We start from the raw sequence: 20,847 nt of genomic DNA, 5'->3' as shown, positions 1-20,847 counted from the left end.
TGAGCTGCCAATACAGCGGTGTTACAGTACCTGGGGAGTGCGACGCTGATCTCCTGCATGCCAGGTATTCTGATGCCGTTCTTTTGTCAGCTTAGTACTGCAGATCTGAGCCGACAAGAGAGCGGGTGCTGTAACTGTGCACATCACACTGTGCACAGTGCAGGGCTAAAGCAGGGACAAGTCCTGCCCCTGAAACGACAGTCTCTGATGGCGCTTTGCTTCAGGGAGGGAACAGAGGCTGTGGCAGTGACTGGAAGCAACTGCCCGCTGCTCCAATGATGCTTTGTTTGAGTATCCCAGGATGCACTGGGGTCATTAAAATGAATCGTTATCAGACATGAAGCAAGACAAAATTATACACTAGCAGTTAGATGGTTTAAATAAGGAACGTTAGGGACATTTTAACCCCTTCAAGACGCGGCCCTTTTTCGTTTTTGCGTTTTCATTTTTCACTTCCCTCCTTCCCAGAGCCATAACTTTTTTATTTTTCCGTCAATATGGTCATGTGAGGGCTTATTTTTTTGTGGGACGAGTTGTACTTTTCAACAACACCATTGGTTTTACCATGTCTTGTACTAGAAAATGGGAAAAAAATTCCAAGTGCGGTGAAATTGCAAAAAAAGTGCAATTTTGTTTGGCTTTCTTGCTAGGTTCACTAAATGCTAAAACTAACCTGCCATGGTGATTCTATAGGTCATTACGAGTTCATGGACACCTAACATGTCTAGGTTATTTTCTATAAGTGGTGAAAAAAAATTCAAAACTTTGCTAAAAAAAAATAAAAAAAATGCCATTTTCCAATACCCTAAGCGTCTCCATTTTTCATGATCTGGGGTCGGATGAGGGCTAATTTTTTGTGCGCCGAGCTGACGTTTTTAATAATATCACTTTTGTGCAGATACATTCTTTTGATCGCCCGTTATTGCATTTTAATGCAATGTCGTGGCGACCAAAAAAACCTAATTCTGGCGTTTCGAATGTTTTTCTCGCTACACTGTTTGGCGATCAGGTTAATGTTTTTTTTTTATTGATAGATCGGGCAATTCTGAACGCGGCGATACCAAATATGTGTAGGTTTGATTTTTTTTATTGTTTTATTTAGGATGGGGCGAAAGGGGGGTGTTTTAAACTTTTATATTTTTTATATTTTTTCATATTTTTAAAAACATTTTTTTTACTTGTGCTATGCTTCAATAGCCTCCATGGGAGGCTAGAAGCTGGCACAACACGATCGGCTCTGCTACATAGCAGCGATCATCAGATCGCTGCTATGTAGCTGAAATGCAGGTGTGCTATGAGCGCCGACCACAGGGTAGCGCTCACCGCTACCGGGGATCAGTAACCATAGAGGTCTCAAGGACATCTATGGTTACTGTCCTGACACATCGCCGATCCCCGATCATGTGACGGCGATGCGCTCATTTCCGGCCGCGCGGCCGGAAGAGGAAGTTAAATGCCGCTGTCAGCGTTTGACAGCGGCATTTAACAGGTTAATAGTGGCGGGTGAATCGCAATTTCACCCGCCGCTATTGCGTGCACATGTCAGCTGTACAAAACAGCTGACATGTCGCGACTTTGATGTGGGTTCACCGTCGGAGCCCACATCAAAGGGGGAGACACGACATGCGCAGTAATAGTACGGCGCATGTCGGGAAGGGGTTAAAGCAAGTATACTAGAAAATAGCTTAGATTATAGCATCACATAGATAAGAATTTAGATAAAATTTACTTTCACCTTTGGACCACCTCTTTAAGGTATTATTTATTTTATAAGTATTTTTTTATGAAAAAATTAAATATATATACAGTAAATGGCTGGATGACTCTTTTTCCATATCTTAGTTGTCAATTCATTTGGCTGTAGAGTATGTTAATGGTAGACTGCTTTAAAAGATTGCAAGGATTGTCACAAACCTGTATATCAGTCAAAAGTTTGGACACACGTGTTCTTTCAATGGTTTTCCTTGTTCTTATTGGAATGTGCATGCTGTAGATTCAGACTTAAGGCAGCATATATGGAAACAAGGAGTAAAGAAATATGTGTGAAATGAACCAGATAATGTGTAAAACCTTAGGTTCTTCAAAGCACTCTCCTTCTACTCTAATGACAGCTTTACGCACCCTCTTGGCATTCTCTCAAGTAGCTTCATTAGGTAGTCAAATGGAATGACTTCAAATGAACAGGTATGACTTGTCATGTCATTTGTGGTGCTCATTCCAATAAGAATGAGGAAAACCATTCAATGAACAGGTGTGTCCAAACTATTGACCAATATTGTATATACACTCACCGGCCACTTTATTAGGTACACCTGTCCAACTTCTTGTTAACACTTAATTTCTAATCAGCCAATCACATGGCGGCAACTCAGTGCATTTAGGCATGTAGACATGGTCAAGACAATCTCCTGCAGTTCAAACCGAGCATCAGTATGGGGAAGAAAGGTGATTTGAGTGCCTTTGAACGTGGCATGGTTGTTGGTGCCAGAAGGGCTGGTCTGAGTATTTCAGAAACTGCTGATCTACTGGGATTTTCACGCACAACCATCTCTAGGGTTTACAGAGAATGGTCCAAAAAAGAAAAAAAATCCAGTGAGCGGCAGTTCTGTGGGCGGAAATGCCTTGTTGATGCCAGAGGTCAGAGGAGAATGGGCAGACTGGTTCGAGCTGATAGAAAGGCAACAGTGACTCAAATCGCCACCCGTTACAACCAAGGTAGGCCTAAGAGCATCTCTGAACGCACAGTGCGTCGAACTTTGAGGCAGATGGGCTACAGCAGCAGAAGACCACACCGGGTACCACTCCTTTCAGCTAAGAACAGGAAACTGAGGCTACAATTTGTACAAGCTCATCGAAATTGGACAGTAGAAGATTGGAAAAACGTTGCTTGGTCTGATGAGTCTCGATTTCTGCTGCGACATTCGGATGGTAGGGTCAGAATTTGGCGTAAACAACATGAAAGCATGGATCCATCCTGCCTTGTATGGAGCATCTTTGGGATGTGCAGCCGACAAATCTGCGGCAACTGTGTGATGCCATCATGTCAATATGGACCAAAATCTCTGAGGAATGCTTCCAGCACCTTGTTGAATCTATGCCACGAAGAATTGAGGCAGTTCTGAATGCAAAAGGGGGTCCAACCCGTTACTAGCATGGTGTACCTAATAAAGTGGCCGGTGAGTGTATATTTATATATTATAAAGCGGAAGACGTCCTGCTGAGACTTGTGTACAGATACAAAAATCACATTCTTTACATGATCCATTATGTAATTTGAATGATCAGAAACAAATGTTCTTCTTTGGTCTTGAACATGTAAGCTATCTCCTTTATATATTAGTAGAGTTGAGGAAGGTCTTGTTATCGTCCAGGAAGATATTGTCCTTCTGTATAAAGGTTCAAAATATTTTGTGCATGAGGTTACATATGTATTCTCAGTTCATAAACAATTCTAGTGTATTCTCTTAAAATGTTAACTTTCATCAGTAAAAATATGACTTTATATCTTTAAGTACAAATCCCCAAAGTCTTTTTCGGTATTTTGGAAATGTCTACATTTCTATTTCAGAACCATCACCAGAATCATATAATTCTGCGGTGATGCATCTGCTTCCCTGCTCAGATCCTGTTATTCCACTGTCTGTATCAATCTCCATTTCCTCAGCTATTGTGGTTGGTTCCCAACTTGCAAAACCTTTGGGTTTGTGAATATCACAATGGAATTGATGCGTTTCAGATTGGCTTTTCACAAAAGTTCCATCAAAATTGGACAGGTCATTGGTAGTTGATAACATACTTTGTTCGTGGAGAACGCTTGCACCTTCTGTTTTTTTAGGAATATCTGAGAAGCTTATACCTTCTAGAATCTCAGTCATGAGTGATGGGCCAAAGTCCATAACCAACGATTGCATAGAGTCAGCGCGCCACAGACTGCTAGAAGGCTCAGAAGGAACAGTGGAGACGCTGCAATCCTCTGTATCTGGAAATCCGGAGCTGGCCCAGTCTTCATCAGGTTTTTGAGAGCTAGTATCCTCTGATGGATCTTCTGAGGATGAGAGCCTTGGCATGGTGCAAAATCCAGATCCTAGACCTGCACAGAGAAATACAAAAATTTTACTTGGTGTTGTAGTGGAATAACTGTGCAGTTTAAGATCAGAGAATTGAGCTACAGACTGAATAAAAAATAACTATGTCCTGTAAGTCAAATTTGATTCAGTGTCTGTGTCTCACAGATAGAAGTTTGTGCCTTCTCAACACTTGTTCTTAAAGCCCATCTCTGTCAGATTTACCCATTAACTGATTGTACTATGCATGAAAATAATGAATCATAGAAGCATAAAATCATAGAATGTTAGAGTTGGAATGGACCTCATCTGGTCCAACTCCCTGCTCAAAGCAGGATTTACTTAATCATCCCAGACATGTGTCTGTTCAGCCACTCTTTGAAGACTTCCATTGAAGGAGAGCTCATCACCTCTCGTGGCAGCCTGTTCCACTCATTGATCACCCTCACTGTCAAAAAGTTTTTTCTAATATCTAATCTGTGTCTCCTCCCATTCAGTTTCATCCTAATGGCCTAATAGTAGTCAATAAAAGTAGGAAATGCCTCTTTATAAACCATATCCCATGGTCTATGTGGTTATCTGTATGTGGCCTATGTTTACTTAAAATTTCTTCAGTTCAAAGGGAGGATATCAAAATTAGGATTGTTTGAGCAATTTAGGGAACACAGAGAAAGAGTGTAAGCTAAATTTAAAAAGTTTGCCAACTATTACTTTTATATGTATTCCTGACATGATTATGTAGAATTTCATAATATATTTTTATTTAAAACAAAATATCCTGATGCTTAGATATCTTCTCTGGCACCAGGTTTAGGGGCTTCACTTCTGGTCTTGTGCTTGACACAGTAGAGTGTTTCCTGTGATGGCACATCTGTGTGTGAAGGGGGCAGGCTGGCTACTAATTTTAATTGTGACACCAAACTTCTTCTCTGTCTACGTATTGTTTATCTTAAAGAATGGCTTAGCCAAATAAATTAGAAATCAGCGAGACCCCTTCACACACAGCTCTGATGACACGAAGACACAGCCCAGTACATGCGTGTGAGACACAAACCGAAAGTGGAGCTGCTCAAATCCAGGTCCAATGCTGATAGTTGGGGTATCTTTGAGAATAAAAAAATAGATAAATACATTTTTTTCATCTAAGAAACATATGAAACAGTAATTTTATAGATGTGGACAACCTTTTTTAGCCACCCCACATGAGCTTGACTTCCCCAAAACCTTTAAAGAGGAAAAACAAAAATCAGTAAAACAGCACTTTCCACAGTTATGTCTCTTGGTTTTGTTGATATCCCTCATATTTCAAGGTTCTTTAACAGATTGTAAATTGACTTAACAGGTATCTACCTATATGTAGCACTTGGGAAACCATATAATTCTGTCTGGAAGAGAGCAACTTTGCACACTTTTCCCAGATAGTATCGCCGTTTGACTCCATATACCACATGGATCTCCAAAATGAGAACCAGTAACTTCCAAGAACCCTTTTGACTCTACTATAAGCTGCTTGAAAATGGCAAGCATCCTCTCAATCGGAAACATCCAAACTTTTAACTATCATAATTACAGGGTTTCTCACTTTATATTTTAAGTTTTAGGCTTTAAATGTACTTTTAGGTTTCAAACTTACCATAATGGCTGTGTGACTCTGACATAGAGTTCCAGGCTTCTCCTGGGCTCCCATCTATCTCTTCATCCCAATTTCGCTTATGGAGAAGTGGCAAGGACACAGCATTCTTAATAATTGGAGAAACAGGTGGAGGGGGTGATATTGGATGTCCAAGGGACTGGCGTTCAGGAGACATCCATCGAGCTTGGCGTAATTTCTTGGTGATGTAATTCCAACGAGGGTGCCTGTGCTTCTCATGGCAATGGGTGAGAAAGGAGGTGTCCCCAAAGACTTCTCCTTTTCGTCCTACATGCATTGTGTGCCTAAAGTCACCAAGAGGAGGACTAATCATTTCTGGTGTTAATGATACCCGTTCTCGTCTGGATCGAGAAACTAGGTTTTTTATGACCGGAAGACTGCCAAGACTCATTTTGTCTTCTTAACGATGTGAAATTGTTGAATAAGAAACACATAAAGAAGATCCTTACACCATTGTCTTTTCTAATAATGTCTCACATACTTATTATAAGATTCTTGACAAGAAACTCTTGAGGTTTCCTAAACCAAAAGTGACAATAGTATTACAAAAGACGACAAGTAGTTATCTTCTATAACCGGCGTATGTGCTTCTTGTGAAATTGAAATACTGAAACCACGCAATAGATGTAAGGAATCACCAGACAGCTCAGTAGAGAAGATCTTATATCAGCTAATTCAGAATCTTGCGCTTTTCAGATGGTGGAAGCAGGAAAAGAAAATTGTCGATGTTTACAAAAATCAATGAACTCTGTAAAAATTAGCCCAAATGAGATTTGTGCAACCTGACAGCAAAGACTGATGTCCAACCTGAAAAAGAAAGAATGACTTTAGTCAAATAGAATTCTTTGTAGACTCTCATCTTGTGTGGTGACCTTTTTTAATTTAGTTCCTTTTTTAGTATAATATTTTCTATCTTTTCCAACAAATATTCTAAATTTTCTTATACATTTTATGAAATAGAATATACAATCCTAATTTAATACTGTTATCTGACTAATAACTGTGCCAAATGAAAGCCTCAATCAGAATCGACTACAATATACAAAACGGTTCAATTTTCTTCCAGAGTCCATCTCCCTCAAAATACAAATTTAGCTGCTTAATCATTTATATAGGGGGCTTAGCATGATCTTCCTGCCTAGTGAATGCATAGGGAAGGCATTCAAGGTAAAGGCTATAATTTACAATGAAATGCTCTTCTACTGTGGATGCATTACACGTGCACTAGAAACCAAAGGTGACACATAGGGTTGAGCGAAACGGATCGTTCATTTTCATAAGTCGCCGACTTTTGGCAAAGTCGGCGTCTCATGAAACCGAGCCGATCCCTGTGTGGGGTCTGCCATGCGGTACGCGACTTTCGCGCCAAAGTCGCGTTTCAATGATGCGAAAAGCGCCATTTCTCAGCCAATGAAGGTGGACGCAGAGTGTGGGCAGCGTGATGACATAGATCTCAGTCCCCACCATCTTAGAGAAGGGCATTGCAGTGATTGGCTTGCTTTCTGCGGCGTCACAGGGGCTATAAAGGGGCGTTCCCGCCGACCGCCATCTTACTGCTGCTGATCTGAGCGTAGGGAGAGGTTGCTGCAGCTTCTTCGGAAGCAGGGATAGTGATAGGCAGGGTACATAAAGCTACAAACCGCTTGTGCTGTAGCGATTTCCACTGTCCAATACCACCTTTTGATTGCAGGGACAGTGGAAGCTACATTTTTTTTTCCTCAGCGCTGTAGCTCATTGGGCTGCACTAGAAGGCTCCCTGACCCTGATAGCTGCGTTGCTGTGCCTGCGTGTACGCCGCTGTGCAAACCAACTGCTTTTTTCAAAGCACAAATCCTGTTTTTCCTTCCTTTCTGCACAGCTATCTTGTGTGTTTGTCCACACTTTTGTGTGCAGCAGTCCTTTTTATAGCTGCCTGCCATACTTTTCTGAGATAACTGCAGGGAGATAAATATTGGCAAGTCTGCCTCCGTGCCATTGCTGTGTGTGGCATCTGTCTGTCATTGTGTGGCACCGAAAACACTGTGTAATACTTGGCCATTTTTTTTTTTTTGGGGGTACATTCTCCCTTTTCCCCAAAAAAAATTAGTGGGAGATAAATATTGGCAAGTCTGCCTCCGTGCCATTGCTGTGTGTGGCATCTGTCTGTCATTGTGTGGCACCGAAAACACTGTGTAATACTTGGCCTTTTTTTGGGGGGGGGGGGGGTACATTCTCCCTTTTCCAAAAAAAAAAATTAGTGGGAGATAAATATTGGCAAGTCTGCCTCCGTGCCATTGCTGTGTGTGGTATCTGTCTCTCATTGTGTGCCACCGAAAACACTGTGTAATACTTGGCCATTTTTTTTTTTTTTTTTGCTAAATTCTCCCTTTTCCCCCAAAAAAATTAGTGGGAGATAAATATTGGCAAGTCTGCCTCCGTGCCATTGCTGTGTGTGGCATCTGTCTGTCATTGTGTGGCACCGAAAACACTGTGTAATACTTGCCCTTTTTTTTGGGGGGGGGGGGTACATTCTCCCTTTTCCAAAAAAAAAAAATTAGTGGGAGATAAATATTGGCAAGTCTGCCTCCGTGCCATTGCTGTGTGTGGTATCTGTCTCTCATTGTGTGCCACCGAAAACACTGTGTAATACTTGGCCATTTTTTTTTTTTTTTTTTGCTAAATTCTCCCTTTTCCCCAAAAAAAATTAGTGGGAGATAAATATTGGCAAGTCTGCCTCCGTGCCATTGCTGTGTGTGGCATCTGTCTGTCATTGTGTGGCACCGAAAACACTGTGTAATACTTGCCCTTTTTTTTTGGGGGGGGGGGGTACATTCTCCCTTTTCCAAAAAAAAAAAATTAGTGGGAGATAAATATTGGCAAGTCTGCCTCCGTGCCATTGCTGTGTGTGGTATCTGTCTCTCATTGTGTGCCACCGAAAACACTGTGTAATACTTGGCCATTTTTTTTTTTTTTTTTTGCTAAATTCTCCCTTTTCCCCAAAAAAAATTAGTGGGAGATAAATATTGGCAAGTCTGCCTCCGTGCCATTGCTGTGTGTGGCATCTGTCTGTCATTGTGTGGCACCGAAAACACTGTGTAATACTTGCCCTTTTTTTTGGGGGGGGGGGGTACATTCTCCCTTTTCCAAAAAAAAAAAATTAGTGGGAGATAAATATTGGCAAGTCTGCCTCCGTGCCATTGCTGTGTGTGGCATCTGTCTGTCATTGTGTGGCACCGAAAACACTGTGTAATACTTGGCCATTTTTTTTTTTTTTGCTAAATTCTCCCTTTCCCCCCCAAAAAAAATAGTGGGAAATAAATATTGGCAAGTCTGCCTCCGTGCCATTGCTGTGTGTGGTATCTGTCTCTCATTGTGTGGCACCGAAAACACTGTGTAATACTTGGCCATTTTTTTTTTTTGGGGGGTACATTCTCCCTTTTCCAAAAAAAAAATTAGTGGGAGATAAATAATGGCAAGTCTGCCTCCGTGCCATTGCTGTGTGTGGTATCTGTCTCTCATTGTGTGCCACCGAAAACACTGTGTAATACTTGGCCATTTTTTTTTTTTTTTTTTGCTAAATTCTCCCTTTTCCCAAAAAAAAATTAGTGGGAGATAAATATTGGCAAGTCTGCCTCCGTGCCATTGCTGTGGGTGGCATCTCTCTCTCATTGTGTGCCACCGAAAACCACTGTGTAATACTGGGCCTTTTTTTATTTTTGGGTAAATTCTCCCTTTTAAAAAAAAAATAATTTGTGGGTGATAAATATTGTCAAGTCTGCTTGAGTGCTGCTCCTGTGTGTGCTATATGTCTCAAATTATTGGGGCACAGAAAGCCTAGTGTGTAACATTGGGCCTGATTTTCCTTTCAGTGTCAGGCACCTATAAAGGTATATATAAATCCTACAGAAGTTTGAGTTCACCTTATAAGTTGTTTTACAGTAACAAATAGTGTTACTTTGGTTACGTTTTGCAAACAATGAGGAAGTCTAGTGGAAGAGGTCGTGGCCGTGGGCGGTCATTGTCAGCTGGTAATGATGGTAGTGGTGGTGGAGCATCAGGTGGTCGTGGTAAAAGCAGTACAGCACCTAAGTCTCGAGTTGTTGAGCCAAAAACGTTGTGTGCCTACACAAGGCCTCGAACGCTCTCTTTTCTGGGAGTAGGAAAACCACTTTTGAAGCCGGAGCAGGAGGAACAAGTATTGGCTTTCATTGCTCACTCTGCCTCTAACTCTTTCGCCTCCTCCTCGGAAAGTGCCAAATGTCAGAGCAGTGCATCATCAGTGGATGCTCCCGGTCAGGAACAAGTCGCTTCCTTGTGTCCTTCACCCAGAACAACAGTGAAGGATGCGTCAGTCGACACAACAGGTTACTCCATGGAGCTCTTTACACATACCGTTCCTGGGTTAGACAGTGAAACAGTTAACAGGCCATGCCCATTAGAAGTTGAATCGGACATGGAGTGCACAGATGCACAGCCACAGCCAGATTACTATGCTGTTCCTTTGACTCAGACCAGAACATTGCCCTCGCAGTGTACTGAGGCAGAATCAAACCCAGCGGAGACTATGGTGCCCTGTCACGAACGCTATACCACCGGCTTACACGGTGACACAGACGAAGTTGCACACGACATAGAAGAGGAGGTCATAGATGACCCAGTTGTTGACCCCGATTGGCAGCCATTGGGGGAACAGGGTGCAGGCGGCAGTAGTTCAGAAGCGGAGGAGGAGGAGCTGCAGCAGGCATCAACATCACAACAGGTTCCATCTACCGTGCCCGTATCTGGCCAAAAACGCGTGGCAAAACCAAAACCTGTTGGAGGACAGCGTGGCCATCCGGTTAAAGAAGCTCAGTCTGCAATGCCTGAAAAGGTATCCGATAGTAGAAAGAGTGCAGTCTGGCATTTTTTTAAACAACATCCAAATGATCAGCGCAAAGTCATCTGTCAAAAATGTTCAACTACCTTAAGCAGAGGTCAGAATCTTAAAAGTCTAAATACAAGTTGCATGCATAGACATTTATCCACCATGCATTTGCAAGCCTGGAATAACTACCAAATGTCCCTAAAGGTTGCAGCACCCTCGGCCAATGAAGCTAGTCAGCAACGCTACATCCCTTCCCTCACTGTAAACCCACCATTTCCCGCACCACCGGCAGTATCTGTGCAGCTTTCGTCGCCAGGCCAAAGCAGTCAGGGAATCACCAGGTTTGCAGTAGGAAACACTGCATGTAGGGCACTGGCAAGAATACCATCTCCAACCCTCTCTCACTCACCCATGTCCACCGGCACCACCGCTAGTTCCACGATCTCCAGCTCTCCAGTCCAGCTCACCCTACATGAGACTCTTGTTAGGAAAAGGAAGTACTCATCCTCACATTCGCGTACACAGGGTTTGAACGCCCACATTGCTAGACTAATCTCATTAGAGATGATGCCCTACCGGTTAGTTGAAAGCGAAGCTTTCAAAGCGCTGATGGACTACGCTGTACCACGCTACGAGCTACCCAGTCGGCACTTCTTTTCTAGAAAAGCCATCCCAGCCCTCCAACAGCATGTTAAAGACCGCATCGTCCATGCACTCAGGCAGTCTGTGACTACAAAGGTGCACCTGACAACAGATGCATGGACCAGTAGGCATGGCCAGGGACGTTACGTGTCCATTACGGCACACTGGGTGAATGTGGTGGATGCAGGGTCCACAGGGGACAGCAATATTGGGACAGTTTTGCCTAGTCCACGGTCAAGGAAAGAGTTGGCTGTAGGCGTTCACCCCCCCTCCTCCTCTTCCTCCTCCTCATGCAGAAGCGAGAGCTCGTCCACACACCGCAGTCGCACATCCACTCCATCCGCAGCTGCCACTGTTGCACACCAGGTGTGCCATTATGGGACAGCTAGTGGCAAGCGTCAGCAGGCTGTATTGGCAATGAAGTGTTTGGGCGACAACAGACACACCGCGGAAGTTCTGTCCGAGTTCTTGCAGAATGAAACTCAGTCATGGCTGGGCACTGTACATCTTGAGGCAGGCAAGGTTGTGAGTGATAACGGAAGGAATTTCATGGCTGCCATAGCCCTTTCCCAACTTAAACACATTCCTTGCCTGGCTCACACCTTAAACCTGGTGGTGCAGTGCTTCCTGAAAAGTTACCCGGGGTTACCCGACCTGCTCCTCAAAGTGCGCAGACTTTGCTCGCATATCCGCCGTTCGCCCGTACACTCCAGCCGTATGCAGAACTATCAGCGGTCTTTGAACCTTCCTCAGCATCACCTAATCATCGACATTTCAACAAGGTGGAACTCCACACTGCACATGCTTCAGAGACTGTGTGAACAGAGGCGTGCTGTTATGTATTTGTGGGAGGATACACGGGCAGGCAGTTGGATGGCAGACATGGAGTTGTCAGGTGTGCAGTGGTCGAAGCTTCAAGACCTGTGTCAAGTCCTTCAGTGTTTTGAGGAATGCACACGGCTGGTTAGTGCAGACAACACCATAATAAGCATGAGCATCCCCCTAATGCGTCTGCTGATGCAAAGTTTGACGCACATAAAGGAGCAGGCGTCTGCAGCCGAGGAAGAGGAAAGCCTTGATGACAGTCAGCCATTGTCTGGTCAGGGCCGTGTAGAGGATGCGGTAGCGGGCGAAGAGGAGGAGGAGGACGAGGAGGATGATGGGGATGAGTACTTTTTGAATGAGGAAGCTTCTCCTGGGCCAACAGAAATTAGTGGCGTTGCAAGGCTGGGTTCTGTTTTTTTAAGGGAGACAAGTGACGTAGATTTGCCTGTAACAGCCCCTCCAACCAGCACAACCGCAGATTTGACAACTGGAACTTTGGCCCACATGGCGGATTATGCCTTACGTATCCTCAAAAGGGACACACGCATTATTAAAATGATGAGCGATGACGATTATTGGTTGGCCTGCATCCTTGACCCTCGCTACAAAGGCAAATTGCAAAATATTATGCCACATGAGAACCTCGAACAAATATTAGCAACCAAACAAGCTACTCTTGTAGACCGTTTGATTCAGGCATTCCCAGCACACAGCGCCGGTGATGGTTCTCAGTCTCACACAAGCTGCAGGGGGCTACATGGCAGAGGTGTTAGAGGTGCACAAATCAGAAGTGGCGTTGGACAGAGGGGTTTTCTGACCAGGTTGTGGAGTGATTTCGCAATGACCGCAAACAGGACAGGTACTGCAGCATCTATTCAAAGTGACAGGAGACAACATTTGTCCAGTATGGTTACTAACTATTTTTCTTCCCTTATCGATGTTCTCCCTCAACCGTCATTCCCATTTGATTACTGGGCATCAAAATTAGACACCTGGCCTGAATTGGCAGAATATGCGTTGCAGGAGCTTGCTTGCCCAGCAGCTAGTGTGCTATCAGAAAGAGTATTCAGTGCTGCTGGTTCAATATTAACCGAAAAAAGGACTCGTCTGGCTACCCAAAATGTGGATGATCTCACCTTCATTAAAATGAACCACTCCTGGATTTCAAATTATTTTGCCCCACCTTTCCCGGCTGACACCTAGCTTTCCTATAAAAAGGTCTTGCTTGTGGACTGGTCTTACTGAGTGTTCCAATCTCTTAATTTGCAGCAGCTGTTTGTCCAGCATACGACATGTTTACACCTCCCCCAATGGAAAAAATCCCCCCACGGGGCCGTGGTCTCGCCACTTGGCGCAAGCACCCATTACAGTGCTGATTGTCTGAAGAGGTGGGTGTGCCCGCTTTTGGTCGACGGCACTGCCACTGGGTCCCTCATAGTACAATGTAGTGTCTCTGGCGGTGGTGGTGCGCACCCAACGTCAGACACACCATTGTAACATGAGGGGCCCTGGGGCGGTACCGCCGGCCACAAGAGAGTTCCCCCCCAGCTCAAACTGTGCTCTACCACATGCAAAATTATTTCGCACAGCTCCACCAATGTTTAGTCTATGCACTGACATCATTCAATGCCTGGCACTGACAAACAATACCAATTTGTTTGCATCTATGATGCTAGTTAAAGTAGTCTGGGTCAGTGTCCTATATTGACACCAGTAAATACTAATTTACTGCCAAATTACTTTGTCATAAACTCTGCAGTTGAGCCCACCCCTGTACCTAAGCATGACACCCTTTTTTTACTTATAGTTGTTTTGCGAGACATTAACATCTATTTATTTTTTTGGAGTACTAACTGTGTCAGACACTCCTTGCAATACTCCTCCACTGACCACAATGCTGCCTGCCTGTGCATCCATGTAACCAAATTAAAACTGCCATGAGCCTATTGTTTGTTATTTTAGGCCTTTGATAGCCTGTCTGCGGTCCCTACTTGCATTACTCCTCCACTGACCACAATGCTGCCTGCCTGTGCATCCATGTAACCGATGTAAAACTGCCATGAGCCTATTGTTTGTTATTTTAGGCCTTTGATAGCCTGTCTGCGGTCCCTACTTGCATTACTCCTCCACTGACCACAATGCTGCCTGCCTGTGCATCCATGTAACCGATATAAAACTGCCATGAGCCTATTGTTTGTTATTTTAGGCCTTTGATAGCCTGTCTGCGGTCCCTACTTGCATTACTCCTCCACTGACCACAATGCTGCCTGCCTGTGCATCCATGTAACCGATGTAAAACTGCCATGAGCCTATTGTTTGTTATTTTAGGCCTTTGATAGCCTGTCTGCGGTCCCTACTTGCATTACTCCTCCACTTACCACAATGCTGCCTGCCTGTGCATCCATGTAACCGATATAAAACTGCCGTGAGCCTATTGTTTGTTATTTTAGGCCTTTGATAGCCTGTCTGCGGTCCCTACTTGCATTACTCCTCCACTGACCACAATGCTGCCTGCCTGTGCATCCATGTAACCGATGTAAAATTGCCATGAGCCTATTGTTTGTTATTTTAGGCCTTTGATAGCCTGTCTGCGGTCCCTACTTGCATTACTCCTCCACTGACCACACCAATGCTGCCCGTTTACCCCTGGAACCTATTTTACAGTGCATAGAGCCTATTTTTTAATTTTATTTAATATTAATAAAGCCATGATGGACTACGCTGTACCACGCTATGGGCTACCCAGTTGACAATTCTTTTGCGAGAAAAGCATCCCACCCCTCCACCAGCATGTAAAAGACCGCATTGTCCATGCACTATGTCAATCTGTGAGTCCAAAGGTACACCTGACAACAGACACATGGACCTGTAGGCATGGCCACGGAAGGTTACGTGTCCTTTGTGGCGCAATGGGTTAATGTATTGGATGCATGGTCCACACAGGGGACAGCCTGGTAAGTCTGTCTGCAGTCCCTAATTCAAGTTGTCCTCAACTGAATACAGCTGAGCTTCAACCTTCTGGCTCGCATTAAGTGCTGTTTTTTTTAAAAAAAGGGTGTTTAGGGCCTACTAACGGTGTCTGCCCCTCCCTGGTGTTGACCTCAACTGAATACAGCTGAGCTTCAACCTTCTGGCTCTCATTAAGTGCTGGTATTTAAAAAAAAAGGGGTGTTTAGGGCCTACTAACGGTGTCTGCCCCTGCCTGGTGTTTGTCCTCAACTGAATAAAGCTGAGCTTCAACCTTCTGGCTCTCATTAAGTGCTGGTATTTAAAAAAAAAAAAAGGGTGTTTAGGGCCTACTAACGGTGTCTGCCCCTCCCTAGTGTTGACCTCAACTGAATACAGCTGAGCTTCAACCTTCTGGCTCTCATTAAGTGCTGGTATTTAAAAAAAAAAAGGGTGTTTAGGGCCTACTAACGGTGTCTGCCCCTGCCTGGTGTTTGTCCTCAAGTGAGTAAAGCTGAGCTTCAACCTTCTGGCTCTCATTGAGTGCTGGTATTTAAAAAACAAAGGGTGTTTAGGGCCTACTAACGGTGTCTGCCCCTGCCTGGTGTTTGTCCTCAACTGAATAAAGCTGAGCTTCAACCTTCTGGCTCTCATTAAGTGCTGGTATTTAAAAAAAAAAGGGTGCTTAGGGCCTACTAACGGTGTCTGCCCCTCCCTGCTGTTGACCTCAACTGAATACAGCTGAGCTTCAACCTTCTGGCTCTCATTAAGTGCTGGTATTTAAAAAAAAAAGGGTGTTTAGGGCCTACTAACGGTGTCTGCCCCTGCCTGGTGTTTGTCCTCAACTGAATAAAGCTGAGCTTCAACCTTCTGGCTCTCATTAAGTGCTGGTATTTGAAAAAAAAGGGTGTTTAGGGCCTACTAACGGTGTCTGCCCCTGCCTGGTGTTTGTCCTCAACTGAATAAAGCTGAGCTTCAACCTTCTGGCTCTCATTAAGTGCTGGTATTTAAAAAAAAAAAAAGGGTGTTTAGGGCCTACTAACGGTGTCTGCCCCTGCCTGGTGTTTGTCCTCAACTGAAAAAAGCTGAGCTTCAACCTTCTGGCTCTCATTAAGTGCTGGGTTTTTTTTAAAAAAAGGGTGTTTAGGGCCTACTAACGGTGTCTGCCCCTCCCTGGTGTTGACCTCAACTGAATACAGCTGAGCTTCAACCTTCTGGCTCTCATTAAGTGCTGGTATTTAAAAAAAAAAAGGGTGTTTAGGGCCTACTAACGGTGTCTGCCCCTGCCTGGTGTTTGTCCTCAACTGAATAAAGCTGAGCTTCAACCTTCTGGCTCTCATTAAGTGCTGGTATTTAAAAAAAAAAGGGTGTTTAGGGCCTACTAACGGTGTCTGCCCCTGCCTGGTGTTTGTCCTCAACTGAATAAAGCTGAGCTTCAACCTTCTGGCTCTCATTAAGTGCTGGTATTTAAAAAAAAAGGGTGTTTAGGGCCTACTAACGGTGTCTGCCCCTGCCTGGTGTTTGTCCTCAACTGAAAAAAGCTGAGCTTCTACCTTCTGGCTCTCATTAAGTGCTGTTTTTTTTTAAAAAAAGGGTGTTTAGGGCCTACTAACGGTGTCTGCCCCTCCCTGGTGTTGACCTCAACTGAATACAGCTGAGCTTCAACCTTCTGGCTCTCATTAAGTGCTGGTATTTAAAAAAAAAAGGGTGTTTAGGGCCTACTAACGGTGTCTGCCCCTCCCTGGTGTTTGCCCTCAACTGAATACAGCTGAGCTTCAACCTTCTGGCTTTCGGCCTATAGTATCAGATATTAAACTGCATTTGGCCTTCAACTTTGGTTACGGCCTACTAACGGTGTCTGCCCCTCCCTGGTGTTGAGTCTGACCTCAACTGAATACAGCTGAGCTTCAACCTTCTGGCTCTCATTAAGTGCTGTGTTTTTAAAAATTGGTGGTTAGGGCCTACTAACGGTGTCTGCCCCTCCATGTTGTTTGTCCTCAACTGAATAAAGCTGAGCTTCAACCTTCTGGCTTTTGGCCTACAGTAGCAGATATTAAACTGCATTTGGCCTACTAGTGTGGTTGGGCCCTTAAAACAGTGTCTGCTGCTCTTGGGTTTGATACTCCACTGAACAAAGCAATGCCGCCTGTTTAGTCCTGTTACCAATTTTGAACTGCATTTAGCCTACTTTATTCTTTGGCCCTATATCTGTTTCCTCCTCATCCTGCCCATTGCCCAGCCACTGCTAGATGAGTCTGCTGGTACATTGACCTAGACCACTACATTCCCCTTGCACTCTACACAGCCAGAATCTGACCCTGCTGAAAGTAAGGTTCCCCTTCCCGCATGTTATACCACCTTACACAGGGACAAAGAGGAAGGTGCAGATGAAAGTGCAGGTTCCTTCATCAGGTGGGGGGGGCATACTCGTTGGCGACGTCACGGGCACAGGGCCCCTCAGAGTACGCAAAAGTGTCGCTGCCGGTGGGAGGCGCCCCCGCCATGCAAACACACCGCTGTACTTTGAGGGGCCCTGTGCCAGTGCCAATGCGAACGAGTGGGCCCCCCCTGCTTGCTCAGGATCACAGCACTTGCAACGTTGAAATACTTACCTCTCCCTGCTCCACCGCCGTGACGGAGTCCATTTCCTGGGCCCACTAAAGCCTTGAACCAGCCCTACCCCCCACAACTTTTGCCAAATGACCCCCAATTTCCTATGCCCAACTATTATTATAAAGTTAATTAAGATTGACAAGCTTCAGAAGCAAGAATGGATGTTTTTGGCATTAAAATGGGCACTGTAGGTGTTTTCCTGGCCTCCACGCACTGCCGACTATGCTTCCCCATTGACTTGCATTGGGTTTCGTGTTTCGGTCGATCCCCGACTTTTAGCGATAATCGGCCGACTGCACTCGACTCGACTCTGGACAAAGTCGGGTTTCACAAAACCCGACTCGATCTTTAAAAAATGAAAGTCGCTCAACCCTAGTGACACACTTCTGGACTGCAGCACTACGTTCTCAGTAGACAATGCCATTTATTGATGAGCTAGCCTTAACAAGGGCTCGTGCACACAACCGATTATATCGGACGTAGTCAGAGAAAAAAAATTGGTGACATGACCAATGTCAGATCAAAATCATCAAAACAAGTCTATGGGTCAATGGAGAACATTGGACTGCGCTCAGAAGACATCTGAGCATGGTTTACATTCCTGGACTGACAGAATGGAGAAGATGGGGATTGTTTTCTCCACCTCCGACAATAACTGATCCCACTGTGATCAAACTCTGATCCACATAATCAGACCGTTTTTCTCAGATCAGATGGATATAAAAACGGTCGTGTACACGAGCCCTCAATCTGAGGTCATAGCTGGATTAGATTGGTTCTATGTGACTTGTAGTAGATCAGGTTACAATCTCAGGCTTCTGCTTTTTGTCTTTTTCACTAGGCAAAATTAAGGATCCTAAAACTGTTGTCTGCTCCTTAAAGAATGGAAACCTGATGATGCCAATGTCATGATGCACAGAGCCATAATTTTTGGTTTATATGATAATATATAATAAATCCTTAAAGGGAACCAGTCAGCAAAATTTCACCGCCCAAACTATTTATATGTGCATAAAGCTCTATCAAAGACAAGTCCAGCAAACCCTTTACGTGGCCGGCCCGTTCCTTCGTTACTGAGAAATCAGCATTTGAACTGATATGCAAATTAGACTAAAGATCTATTTGTAGATCTGAATCCTCTGTCACTCCAGCTCTATTCCCCGTCCAAACGTTGCCTCCTCGTACTTGACTGACAGCCTCTATGCTGTGTGAGTCAGTCAAGCAGGAGGATGCAGAGCTAGAGATGGAGAGACTGAGGCTTCAGATCTTCCATAGCACTTCAGCTTCATTTGCTTATCAATTCCTATGCTGATTTCTCAATTATGGAGGAACAGACTGGAAATGTAAAAGTATTGTCGGACTTGTTTTTGAAAAAGCTACACGTAAATATAAATAGTTTGGGGTTTGAAATCCTGGTGACAGATTCCCTTTAATTTTTTAGAATGAATTTTATACTTTGCAGCAAATATTGTTGAAATGTTAATACTATATGTATTACAATATATAGAGCTACCTGATACCTCGCTATAGGCAATACAGAATATGGCATATTTTAGATAATCCTTTTTTGTTACAGGGGTACTCCAAATAAACTAATCATAAGAAGTCCTGGTCTCTGCACCTCATCTATTAACTGTTTCTAGCGGAGTAATGCAGCTCAGTTCCCCTAAAGCATCGACACATGAGCAATTAATGAGTAGCTGTACCCTCAAGTGACCACTCAGAATAAGCTATTGTGTGTTATATATGAAGAATAAAACTATTTCTGGACATTATGTGTCTTGTATCTGCCATTCTCACCAGTTTTCCCCTTTTCAGGTTCTATGTCTAATTTGCAATTGACTCTGAGCTGGTGTGAGGAGATTAGCTGCTATGATGTCTCCCATACACAACATAACAAGACACACACACAGGGGTTCCTGCTCTTCATTCCCTCATTAGCACAAAGACAGAAGCAGGAGCAGCATAGAAGACTTTATACAGAAATACTGAGCTGTGTAGCTGTGAATCCAGCTCTAGGATGAGCTAACTCTATCAATAACTTTAGCAGGAACTGTCTGTGTCTCATTTTTTGTCTGAATTTTTTTTTTAACTGAATGCATTGTAAAGCTATTCTGTAAGTACCAATGTTCAGAAAGAGTAACACATATTAGTTAATAGATATAGACTCATAGAAAAACTCAATGTACATATCATCCCCAATTCATAACTGCCTTTGCTCCTGTTTTTTTTGCTTGCGCGAATAGGTGCGTATTCACCTATTTTTTTTCTTTCGCTTTGTGGATGAAGTGTAGTGATTCTAGATGTTTTTATCAGACCAATTATTACCTCCAAGTATAATAAATGGCATCGATCACGTCAGGTACAATTTTATAATATCAATCTCTATTATCAAATCAATTAGACACAGCATACAAATAATAAAATAACCCCATAAAAACCCCTTAAAAAACAGAACCCCACCCCACTGATGAATCTGAACTTGAAACGCGCGTCGAGGTGTGATTCAATGTTCCAATTATATAATGACACATGGTATGTATAGAGTGTTCTATCTTGTGCAAGATTCCCTTAAAGGGAGATATAATTGAAATATAGGTCTGTTTCATCAATATTGATGTACTTTTGAGCTTTGTTTATTATTATATGCTGATATGTCAAGTTTTTTCATACTGATTGTATACAGCAGGTTTAATTTACTACACCTAAATGATATCCTGCTATATATAAACTTTTGAACTATTGGTTATATAAGGAAACATATACATCTCTATGCTGTATAATAATTGATATATTTACTATTACTGTGCCTGTAATCGCACTGACCTATTGTCTCTGTTTTTTAAGGGTTTTTTATAGGGTTATTTTATTATTTGTATGTTGTGTCTAATTTATTTGATAATAAAGATTGAGATTCTAAAAATGTATCTGACGTGATAGATATGATTTATTATACTTGGTGATAATTGGTCTAATATGTTAGAATTAGGGTACCTCCAAAATTTGTTACTTATACGATATTGATATGGGTTTATAGTTCCATTTAATGGTTTATATTCCAGATGTTTTTGCCTGATTCATCAAGTGAAAATTTTTAAAAATTTACTAAATTTGGCGCAACTCCACTCCCCACCCCCCTAGCCCTCTGGTGTAGTTTTATGCACTTAGTTCAAAAGTTGTTTTTTTCCACAACTTTGAAAAGAATGGTTCCAAGACAGCAAGAAAAGATCATTTTTTAACTTTCTGGCAAATTTATGAACCAC

General features: G+C 43.4%; 1 protein-coding gene across 2 annotated transcripts in view; it reads right to left on the bottom strand.

Annotated features, from left to right (window-relative positions):
• Positions 1 to 3,002: 3,002 nt before the first annotated feature.
• The window catches only part of CDC42EP1 (CDC42 effector protein 1), a 45,931-nt gene continuing 28,086 nt past the window's right edge, over positions 3,003 to 20,847 (bottom strand). For both annotated transcript variants that reach the window (XM_077278277.1, XM_077278278.1), the window contains exons 2-3: positions 5,698 to 6,522; positions 3,003 to 4,090 (exon numbers count right to left, since the gene is read on the bottom strand). In XM_077278277.1, the coding sequence (XP_077134392.1) occupies positions 3,552 to 4,090; positions 5,698 to 6,106 (948 nt within the window). In that variant the 5' untranslated portion in view covers positions 6,107 to 6,522 and the 3' untranslated portion in view covers positions 3,003 to 3,551. The remainder of the gene's footprint in view (positions 4,091 to 5,697; positions 6,523 to 20,847) is intronic.

The sequence above is a fragment of the Ranitomeya variabilis genome, chromosome 8 (genome assembly GCF_051348905.1).
Source record: "Ranitomeya variabilis isolate aRanVar5 chromosome 8, aRanVar5.hap1, whole genome shotgun sequence".
Classification (NCBI taxonomy): domain Eukaryota; kingdom Metazoa; phylum Chordata; class Amphibia; order Anura; family Dendrobatidae; genus Ranitomeya; species Ranitomeya variabilis.
The sequence above is the reverse complement of the archived record's forward strand: the minus strand, read 5'-3'. Positions and strand labels throughout refer to the sequence as shown.